Source organism: Gigantopelta aegis, chromosome 4 (assembly GCF_016097555.1).
Source record: "Gigantopelta aegis isolate Gae_Host chromosome 4, Gae_host_genome, whole genome shotgun sequence".
Classification (NCBI taxonomy): Eukaryota; Metazoa; Mollusca; class Gastropoda; order Neomphalida; family Peltospiridae; genus Gigantopelta; species Gigantopelta aegis.
In genome coordinates, this window is record NC_054702.1 from 88,930,743 (window position 1) to 88,942,905 (window position 12,163).

General features: G+C 35.0%; 1 protein-coding gene across 1 annotated transcript; it reads left to right on the plus strand.

Moving 5' to 3' along the window:
• The first annotated feature begins 545 nt into the window (after nt 1-545).
• On the plus strand, nt 546-10,818 carry LOC121371352 (barrier-to-autointegration factor A-like). The gene is made up of 3 exons (XM_041497175.1): nt 546-660; nt 6,801-6,949; nt 8,252-10,818. The coding sequence occupies exons 2-3, from the start codon at nt 6,824-6,826 to the stop codon at nt 8,396-8,398; spliced, it is 273 nt and encodes a 90-aa protein (XP_041353109.1). The 5' UTR covers nt 546-660; nt 6,801-6,823; the 3' UTR covers nt 8,399-10,818.
• The last annotated feature ends 1,345 nt before the right edge of the window (nt 10,819-12,163 follow it).

A 12,163-nucleotide genomic window follows, 5' to 3' on the forward strand; every position in this document is an offset into this window, starting at 1 on the left:
CTGATGACAAAATGTGGATGTTTTCCAGCTCCCCCTCCACATAAAAATATGACTTGCCCCCCCCCCCCCCCAATTAGAGACCATGTCCTCACTACAAATTGTGCTCCCTACTCCATGTAATAATACATAAGCGTACGGTGTGTGTGTGTGGGGGGAGAGACCCCCCCCCCCTTCCCCGGTGCTGGAGCAAATACTCAAATTCGGACCAAAAAAAGAGAGAGAGAGAGAAATATTAAGGCAAAATGAGCTTGCTTGAAACCATTTTACCATGTATTTCCATCATTCTACCTAAAATATTAATTGTAATCCATGTACAAATGGTCCCTTTTAAAAATTGTTTAAATAAATATTTTTTAGTAAAAGTTTGGTTGTGAAACTGAAGCAAGTTCAAGCAACAACAAACGTATCGGTTACAAACTCGGAAAGAATCGTATATAATATGTAAAGACACCCCCCCCCCCCCCCCCCCCCCCCCCCTTTTTGTTTTTGCAGGACAAATTTTTACGGGAGTGAGATGACAGCCACGGAAGTGCAGAATGTTTCATTCAGAGACGATCCAGACAGAGACTCGAACGTAACCCAAATTACCACTAGCGGAAGTACATTTTTTAAACTTCCGTCAGTGCCCGCCAATTTGTCTTGAGGAAAATTGTCATAAAGGTAAAATAAGAATATTTGTGATCTCATCTTTACATTTAATTTTCTGTATTTCCGCTTCTCATTGTTATTCTGTATATCTAGCCATACATGTGTACTTTTGTAAAAAAATCTCCACACTTTAGAAGATATGACTAAGAGTAAGTCATGAAATTATGAAACTAAACAGCAAAAAAAGAAACCGAAACCTCTTACTTAGTTAAAGTCCAAACCAAAATGCTAACAACTACGATAAATTACGATCCTACGTTAAACTACCGTTAGATTTACCCCTAAGTTTGTCCAGACACAAATCGTAGAAAAAATGGCATGAATTAGACCTACATTTCTCTTTTCAATTGTTAGGGTTAGTCTTTAGGGTATGCGGTCAAAACGGCCCCATGATGAAACGGCCCTGAACATGTAAGTCAAAACGGCCAAAGAAAAAAGTCAAAACGGACAAAAGAAATGGTCAGAACGGCCAATAGGTACTATCACGTTAAATTAATTCCCATTAGTAATAATTAGTGGAAAGAGTACCGTATTTTCCCCACTATTGGGGTATTGAATTAACCATATGAACTGGGTATTGCATTAAACACTACAAACGATGTAGTGCTAGGCCTGGATTCGAACTCCAGACCATCGGGACTGTAGCCACTCGACCATGCAGTGGATCAACAAGTGAAACTGCATTTTAATACTTATAAATCTCATAGGGTGTATTTTGACGGAATGAACCGAATGTGTACGGAATAAAACGTCTTCCAAAAGCACCCGTGTGGAAGACATTTTGTACAGAATAGTCAAAATGTCTAATTTTTCAAAGGCAAAACATAGCGATACTGGATTACGAAATATAAAATTCATGTTGGTTTTACAGAACAAATTGTTTTAAAATATATTGTATATAACTATCGCTAACCCTAACCCTAACCCTAAACTAATTTCAAGAAATATTTCTTTAAAATAGAGGTGGGGAAAATACGGTACTTTTGCCCTGGTAACAATTTATTAGCCTACACAACGCAATTTACTATTGTAATTAAGACCACCAATTAACATTTTATTTAACAACACGGCCGTGCCCCCCGAACGAGTTCCATGTGGCGCTACTCGTCGGGGTGTCGTGTGTGCCCGCCCTGTAATTCATTATTTTAATAATTCAATCACAGAAAGGGAAGGGGTGGGGGGGGGGAGGGTAGTGGACCATCTAGGCTTTCCGGGTGAGTGCGTATCGTCTGAACAAGTTTCTAGTGGCGCTGCTCACCCGGGGGCCACAACGGGCCTGTTCCCCAATTTACTAATATAATTAAGACCACCAATTGACCTTGTATTTGAAAAGACCGATAGACCGATCTTTGATACCGTCATGATCAACACACATCCTTATTTTGAAGGACTGTCACGGGGATCCTATAATACCAGTAACTGAATAAAACACGATTATCCAAATATCTCTCCTAACTATATCTATTAGATCTCCCTGTATCGGGCAGTCCAATACCCGAGTGGCTCGGCTCTAGGTAATATCAGAGATAAGATCTTATATAAAGTATATATGTAGCACGTTTAGTTCACTAGAAAACACAACAAAACACAATACACTTTGGAATCTGTATTAACACTACGCTGACAAATGTACTTGCCGCAGTAGTTAATTAACAACAACAAATATAACAACCCAGAACTAATCACTTAATTAGTTAATCACTAGGTGTCTAGTTTACACAATATTCTAATCACTTCACCGTGATACAACATGCACACGTGTGATAATTGAGAAACGCTGCCAGGGGAACTTAATTAAAAAAGGAATTACAACTCTATTCCTAACTGGTTAATTTTTAATTAACCCTTAACTACTCATTCAGTAACCTTGTAATACAGAATTAATACTGGTACCTATCACAATAAAGACATTAACCTACAGTTTACCTAGGTCCTCTAGGATGACCGGCTAAGCTTTATATTTTTAGAACAGTGAAGCTTACAGTTTACTTCGTCAGATTACCGGAAACACTGTCTAAATAATATTGGTATAATACAGTATTAAAATATTTAAAGTCACATCAATCACATCAAGGTTATACAACAGAGCAGAAAAATATATTTACCACGTCCGGACTGAACTTATATATTTCGTTCAGTGGACGACGTCCGTTCCCGAGGGTACTTCCAATCTTTCTCCCCGATATATCTAAAATCCTAGCTATTTATTCAAAACTCTCAGAGACAGCGAATATCGCCTGGGGGCACAACGCGGTCCCTCACCTATCATGTGATATTCCCACAACTCCCAGAGACGGTATTTTCTCTTAGATGGCCAGACTTACTGTCGCCTAGTTCGCCAGAAACCACGGTCATAAAACCGCAATACCGGAGGTATTACGTAACTACTGGCCACATAGCCTCCACACCTGGTCTGGGTGTGTATTAGGGGGTACGGTCACGCGGAGGTATTACGTAACCAAGCTGCACACGGCCCTCTAAAACAATTAACATCGCCACAGGCGAAAAAGATAAGAGCATGTTCCGTCACAAGGACGCATCAAGACTCTCCTGCATTTCTCGACACTTGTGTAGATGAAATACATTTTTAAAGTATATCTAAGGCCGTCTTGACTTTTTTCAAGGGCCGTTATGACTTTTTAACTTTGGCCGTTTTGACTTTTGTTAAGGGCCGTTTTGACTTTTTTAGGGCCATTTTGACCAATTATTGTTAAGGCCGTTTAGTACTGGTGCCGTTATGACTACGATCCGTCTTTAGAGCCTTTGATATCTTTGGGTCGAACTCTTTCCCCTCATTGTGTGTACAAAAAAGCAACTGACAAAAAACTTCAGTAGCTTACAACAATTACTGTAACATAATTTTACAGTATTTTGCTCCTCCATTTTATCCCATATTCATTTGTATGTTTGTTACACACAATAAAAGTTATATTTTATTTGAACAATGAAAACATTTTATTGTTTATGGATTCGGCAATCTCAGACTGAAAAACACTTATTTGGCACCAAATTTGTCACGTGATCAGAATCATGAGAATGGTCATTCTGTCTTTTGTTTCCACTAATTATTGTCTTATATTTTATCCTTAATTGCAGATTTAATTGGTTGTAACTTATGATTTTTACTTTCTGTCATTCTGTTTATTCAGCAGTTCTTTATAAAATATTATAAACTTTTAATTTTTGGAGGAATATCACCACTTATAAAAACAACAGAAGCGGTGGTGTTTATCATTAAAATCATTTATTTTGAGTGCCAACTAATATATACACCGCCTTTACAAAAATGAAACTACGTTTTATCAGCTGGCGATATCAAAGCGATCGATTCATTCGATGAAGATGGAAATAAAATGAACATTTTTTTTTATCCCACATTAGGGGATCACTTTATACAATCTAATTAAAATTAGCTCCACTATTACATGTGGATCTAGAGACAGCCAGTTGGAGCTCATGTCCACCAATCAAAACCTTACTTGCAAAATCCTGCCAGTGATTTAAAAATAATTTGAAAACATTCCGAATTATCCTGAGGGTATACGACATGTTTCGTGTGAATTACGAATGCCTTAAAACATGTTTTATTTTATAAAATAAATAATTTGTAATGTAAAACTGAAGACTGATTTAGGTTTTTTTTATTTTATAAATAAATAAATAATTTTTAATGTAAAATTGAAGACTGATAACCCACCCCGTACGTATTGGTATGGTTCGCTGTACTGCGGCCACTAAAATAGACTCGCCCGATATTTTTAGAATTTGTATACTCCCAAATAACGTTATAAAAGGCGAAGTGTGATTGGTCAATATTTAAATTATTATTTACAGACGAAATGTTACCTGGACATTGGGGACTACGCAGTGTTGTTAGTTTTAAATCACTGGCAGGATTCTGCAAGTAAGGGTTTGATTGGTGGACATGAGCTCCAACTGGCTGTCTTTAGATCCACATGTAATAGTGGAGCTAATTTTAATTAGATTGCACTTTATAAAGATCTTTATTGTTTTTCATATACAGTAGACTGTCTAAAGCAGGATTCTGTGTAATCTGGATCTCTGGGTAAACCAGTCCTTTTCTAAAGTCCCGTCTAGCTACTGTTTATCTGTTAGGTATAAATCTTAGGCCTAATCCGGATTCTGTCTACTCCGGACTCCGGATCAGCAAAACGGGAACTGCCTGTGAATGTGAGACCAACAACATCTCCGGTTCAATTAAAAGATGAGTCGGCTTGTATTATATATCAACTTTTTTGTACGAAATACTGAGTCAAAATAAGGAGTATGTCTTTCCACAAAGTCAACCAACACACAACCATATATAGTAATCTTTTTTTTTTTTTTTTTGCTTTTCGTTGTTTTTTTGAAGGATGTGCTGTGCGGCTTTCGTCTTTCAATTTTTACCCAGTGAGAACTCTGTACATTACCCTATATATAGGCCTAGCTGGTATTAAAATTTGTGGTACCATGTTTCAACTGTTTTTTAACCGAAATAGTGCAACAAATGGACACACAAACCAAAAATGTTTTTATCCTACCATTTTCACTAAATCCCGATTGAAGTACTTGATTCATTATTAACAAAATAAATCTTCCAATGACAACCTTCAAAAATATCTCGGCCATTTAAAATTTGCTAAATAAAGGGAAGCAATATGCCCTGCATATTAACAGAAGTATTGACTTAATGTGCACGTTGCTCTAAAATTCCATATACGAGACTAACAATGTAATTTTTCCTACATGTTTTATTTTTTTAATTTTTTTAACATATTTAAATACATCGTACTGAGGGGTATCTTCATGCCAAATATGAACAATGTGCATATCAGCATTAACATACGAGTTGTGTGTTTTGGCTTCTGGCTGTAAATAGGCTGACCCCCAATAACGACTTTACTGAGATTGCATCTATAGGGTAAAACACATGCAATTTTCTGCCGTCTGCCATTTTACTTGTTTTTGGAATACTCTTCAAGAGGGGTGAATCAGTTTGATGAAATAATGTTTTACCTTGTTCAATTTATAATGAAAATCAAATTAAAAAAATATATATTCATGCCACTTTCTATTGTGAAGTGATTAAATGCATGTTGTAATCTAATGTTGACATTCTTCAGATACACTTTTAAACCGGGCTATTATTTTTCAAGAGTGACACCAAAACTCTTATGCAATGAATCTGCGAAGCAGACAAGACTTTGACAGTGGTGTAAAACAGTTGTTTCTTTAAGTTTGTTTAATATTACATGTTATTTAATATAGTGCATACAGTGAAAAATGGTGGTCGTGTATATATTTCCCATTGCATAAAAATATTTTGAATGTCTAGTTGTCTTTTCCTCATTTGTGCACTTTGTTTTTGGAACATTTTCTTAATTCAAGAAAAGCTTCCAATGTCAGGGTTCATTGCTGTGTAGATTCCTTAAAAAAAAGTATGTAAATAGACCAGTTTATGAGGTAGTCCGGTTGACATTTTTTCATGATACATGTATCAATATAATTGGATGGAGGGGGTAACAAGCGGAAATCTGTTCCCACTAGTCCCCTAACAATGTTATTTAGACAACTAATGATAAATATCTGAACAAAGAAAGTAAATAATCACTTTTTAAATGTAACAGTCAATTGGATTCACTCTCTATTTATCAATTTTATGTTGCCAACAAATCCTCTAGCCCTCGGTCCCAGCTAGTGAATTTGTGGTCTGGGATAGTGGAAATTATCAACTGTATTAATTACTATAATACCTAGGAAACTAGCTAAAACATCTCTGATGCCTAATTAGTGTTATTTGTCAGACACTGATTCTTCGACTAGGATTTCCAATTTCTTTTAGGAAAAATGTTTACAGTTCCATTTTCTGTGATCATTGGAACCTATGTTTTTCATTAATCATGGTAATGTTACAGAACAGAACATTTGGCCAATTAAACTTCAATAATGTTTTTAAAACCTGTAATTTTCCAACAAAATATCAATCATGGCATGATAAGTTTTTGCCAAATTAAAATAAAATTAGCCAATTGTTGCTAGAGTAACGGTGCATCAAGCTAGCACTTTACAACTGGGTTACGTCCCACCCGCCTTGTTATCTAGTGTTTTTATTTGTATGGCATTAATTTAATCTATGTTCCATCACATTTCAGCTTTGAACTAAGTTATCAGAAAAATGTCGTCAACATCACAAAAACACAGAAATTTTGTGGCAGAGCCAATGGGTGATAAGCCTGTAACAGAGTTGGCAGGAATTGGTAAAGTACTTGGAGAACGACTCAGCGATGAAGGTTTTGACAAGGTATTTACAGAGATCTTACTGTACTTGTCATTTCGCCTGTTCATGTCAGAAAAAGCAAGCATGTTCGTTCCTTTATTCTTTTATTCATAGTCTATGACATGAAGGTGCAAAAGTGAAACGTAAACACATATGGAGCATGCATTTTGGAAATTACTTGTTAATTGTTTTTGTTCACACTTGAATAGTGAAATGTGAATCATTACACATAAAAAGTGAATTATGGAAACCCAACCTAAACTTAATAGAAAATTGTTTATAAATAAGTAATTTGCATCCGATATACATGTGTACAAACAGCTTGTATTGTGACCATACTATTATCTGTGTAAATTGTACTAGACTTTATGTAAAACTTTACAAAACTTTAAATGTAAATGTGGTATACATACCCTAATGCCATTAAACCATAATGTCGTGATCCACAAGGGACAACATTTCAAAGTCAGTTTACATAGGTAAATGCAGGGCTCACGGTCACACTGAAACAAATTTTGGTTGAGCCAGTTTTCAGATAGCTAGAATATTTCCTTGAAAGTTCTTAAAATGTGTTTAATTTAAGGAATATTGTTTTAGCCAAAGACTAAATGACAATGTGGTAGCCATTTTGTATAAAACTGGGCAATTAGCTAATTTGGCAATGAACAGGGTGAGCCCTGTAACTGAGTGTTTGGTTATGTAAATTACACTTACGTATCTGGTAAGTTGCAATTTGACAACTAATGTCAGCGATAGAAATAAACAGAATTTTTCACTAGTCCACCGGATAAGTACATGTAGATATCTACTTGTCCACCAGTATTTTTACTGGTCCAATTAAGTTGTTAGTTTTATTTAAGTGCAAGGATAATGTCTTTGATTGCACAAAATGAAACCACAAATATAAATTTTCTTGTCTTCTAGACAACCATTGAGATATCATTTGGCTTGTCCGAGCAGATTTTCACTTGTCAGGACAAATGGACAAGTGCTGATTTCAAATACTGAATGTTTTGCACCTCCAAATCTCAGCCTACAATAGTACAGAATATGTGCATTTTTGGAACACATAAATAAAGTTTTCATAATCCTTAAGTTTGTGACTTTTAATTTTAAAACACAGATCTACCACAAACGCGATAAGCAATTCACATAAATTTGAATTTGCATAACTGATACATGAACAGAACTGAGATACTGTACCCTGGATCCAGTTTTATAAAAACTGTGCCTTACTTGATGCAAAGCTTTATGTTTGTGATATTTAAATAAAAAATTGTTAAGCTGGTTTTAACTTTTATTATATATATTTATTTATTATTCCAGGCTTATGTGGTACTGGGACAGTTTCTTGTCCTGAAGAAAAATGAAGAATTGTTTCAAGACTGGTTGAAAGAAATCACTGGCGCCAATGCCAAACAGCAGCGTGACTGTTACACATGTCTTAAAGAATGGAGTGATGCCTTTTTGTGAAAATCTGTCACACTTTGTCAAGCTTTACATCTAAATGACATTTTAGATTCAAATAACAACATGTTAGAAGCTATCTTAGCATTATGAAATCGTAAAAAACATCACAGGCTATGATGTCACTATGGCGTGAGCTGTAGTGACATCATAGTCAACAATGGTTTTATAATTTTGTAGTTCTAACATAGCTTCGAAAAGCCCATGCCTGGTCTTTATTTATTGTTGATTAATTTAGAAATACTTGCAGTGTTTAAGCTGGTCAAAAATAATGTTAGTGATATGTAGGAAACTACAAACAAACAACTCCTGCAATTAAGAAAATGTTCAGTGCAAAAAAAAACATGCCATTGAAAAATATTTTTAATATATAGTACAAGGAGGATTAAAAATTCTGCAGCAATCTCCATGGCATTGCATCTGGCAAATGATAGTTTAAATGCTGCTTCTTGTTCATTGTACGTAGTTTTATCTACAATGTTCTGTTAGTTCTGTTTATTAATACATGTACATATATTATTGTATTTTCATAGTAGTCGGGGCTAGCTCTGCCACTCACCAAATTCGCCACTTATAAATGTAAAAAAATTTTTTGGCAGATTTTATTTTAAATAGACAAAATAATTTCGGGTAAATGAGTGATATTTTCTTGAAATATAACTGGGTTTCTACACATTTTTTAAAAGTTTACCGGTAATAGATAATTTGGCAAAGAAAAATTATAGCCCTGATAGTTACAAATATAACAGTCACATATAAATTAACATGAATGATTGTGCTATGTAACACTGGCTTACTTCACTAAACTGTCGTAACTCTGCAATCTTGGAGTGCCATGAAAAATTGACTTTCAAAAACGACAGGGTTCAAACCTAAGAATTTGTCTCCCACTGCAAAGTAAGCAAAAAATTGCGGTAGGTGAAACAACCCACCAATGGCAATTTTGAGCCTGCATACAGCAATTTTTTTTTTAATGACTGAACGGTTATTTTGCTATATGTAGACATTTCAAATGTACAAATGGTATATACTGGCAGATAATGTACACCAGGTACACTGAGAAACTTTATCGATGACAAAAGTGCGTTCGATGATGCTCCTGATCTACAGCAATTTATATCTCAACGACAGCAATTGCTGTCAGGGCTGTCGTTAAGTTCGAGCCCTGAGACAATGTGATGTTGCTTAAGAGAGCTTTGTGAATTGGGGCCCATTGTCTATATTTGGTGAAAATAATTAGATGCTCAGAAGAGTAAATATATCTGTAATTTTGCATGTAGTTCATTGCCTAATAAGTTTGTAAAAATACAAATTGTGGAAGTCTGAACTGAACTACTATTTCTTGAATAAACTAACTGTCAAGTCTGTATCTGTTTAAACACACACAAAATATCAAGTGAACCATCATTTTGTTCACATATTGGTTACGCAGGACACAATATTTCATGCAAATTGTCATTCTATTTCTAATTTTATGCGTTGTTTGTGCAACTTTACATTCCAGGGAACATTTTGTTCAGTATCGCATCGCGATTCGCTATGCAAATTTCAAAGATCGCTACACAATTTTAAAATATTAAACAGTAGTTGCTAATCGATTTTCAATTGACCAGAAATATGGCTAATCCAGATTTAGAAAACAAAATGTTCCCTGCATTCATGTGAACCTTCAACTGGTTACGTGGTACACCGTCAATCATTCTAAAAGTCACCTTACAAGTATCAAAGAAACTTATTAAAAATATTTTTATTTTATTTTTTATTTTTCTTGAACTTGACATATCAGCTAAAAATACTGTCATTAAGATATATAATTAATCAAGTTTGAGGTCATTGATTAGCTTACTTTTAAAATATTATTCATGTAACCAAACAATCAGTTACCTGCTAAAATCATATGACCAGACTTCTTGTTACCTAAATTTCTGAAATATTGTCCCCTCGTTATTCAAGTTGAAAATGATGTAAACTGTCAGTGAACTGTTACATGTTCTGAATGACACTTCTTACATCACGTTAAAACCTTGCAGAAATGGAACGTCAACAATAACAACAGAGCTATATGTGAATGTAAATTATTTGTATACGCCCATCTATGATGGGTCATATTATGGTATGGCGTTGTCCGTCAGTACGTCCATCTGTTAACTTTTTCTTGTCCGGACGATATCTTGCATACAGATGCATACAGGACCATCAAACTTCATATGTAGGAACAACTTAGGATAGTGGTTTGTCACATACTATTACTAGGTCACTGTGACCTATTTTTCATGGTCTATTGAACAACAGTAAATCCATGTCTGGACCATATCTTGCATACGGATGCATACAGGACCATCAAACCTCACATGTAAGAACAACTTGGGATGACAGTGTGTCACATACTATTACTAGGTCACTGTGACCTACTTTTCATGGACTACTGCACATAACAGTAAATCCTTGTCCAGATCATATCTTGCATACAAGACCATCAAACCACATGTAGGAACAACTTGGGATGGTGGTTGGTCCAAAACAAACTGTTCACCTATCCCATTGCAAAAATTTCACATAATTAAGACTTGAATCATAATCGTAACATATTCATTAATATAAATATGGTTTCCATCAAACTCCTGATGGGCATATCATGTACCTCACCGGTACTCTTGTTTCAAAATGGTATTTTTCTATTTCCGAAAAAGAGTACCACTAATATGTCATCAGATAATTTTAAAGTTCTGTGATAGAAGCCAGACATTAACCCACATTATTTCAATACTTTATATAGAAGTTTGGTTTGTTTAACGACACCACTAGAGCACATTGATTTATTAATCATCGGCTATTGGATGTCAAACATTTAGTAATTTTGACATATAGTCATCAGAAACCCTCTACATTTTTTCTAATGCAGCAAGGGATTTATGTATGCACTTTCCCACAGACAGGAAAGCACATACCAGTCGTGATGCACTGACAGGAACAAGAAATAGCCCAATGGGCCCACAGATGAGGATTGATCCCAAACCAACCACGCATCAAGTGAGTGCCTTACCCCTGGGCTACGTCCTGCCCCTGTACTTCATATAGATGCAACACTGATTTAACCCGGGTTAAAACACAACCCTTGTATATGTAGTGTAGGTTATACACAATAATTCTGCAACTGACTTCAGTTATGTAAAAATAATTAATATTGTCCACTACATCTGGAAGCTTGAAGTTGTTTGATTAACTTTAAAAAAATTACTTTTATCTATAAACTGTATCATGATGATTGCCTTTTAAAAATAATACTGACCTACATGTTTACCCTTTCATAGTCATTGGAAGTTCTCAAAAGAATGCATTGAGATTAATGCCACCCCACCGCTAGTTGCTGTCATCTTCCAATGCCTATGTCTTTGATGACTGCTGTATATATATATATATATATATATACTTAACTAGGGAGACGGCCAGTGACTTTTGACCATTATTTTCTACAAGGCATAGATTGAAAAATATGTTCTTTAAGTTTCATTATCAGTGAATGTGCTTGTAGAATGTTATATAGCTTTTTGTTTCCATTTATATCATGAATGTTTTGTAATAAAATAAAGTTCTAGAAAATTCTTCAGATAAGTGATTGTGTAATATAGGATTGTGGGAGGGTTTTAAAAATACATTAAATGCTATAAAATGCCAATCACACACTTCTTCACCAAAGATGTCTTTTTAATTAATATACACATTTACGGTTTCCATCATGGATGTAAGAATAATTACATGTTGTTCATATTT

Excerpts from the sequence above, each read along its gene's own strand:
- LOC121371352 (XM_041497175.1), top strand. The coding sequence starts at position 6,824 with ATGTCGTCAACATCACAAAAACACAGAAATTTTGTGGCAGAGCCAATG. Across the intron at positions 6,950-8,251 it reads GCGATGAAGGTTTTGACAAG|GCTTATGTGGTACTGGGACA; the intron begins GTATTTACAGAG and ends TTATTATTCCAG.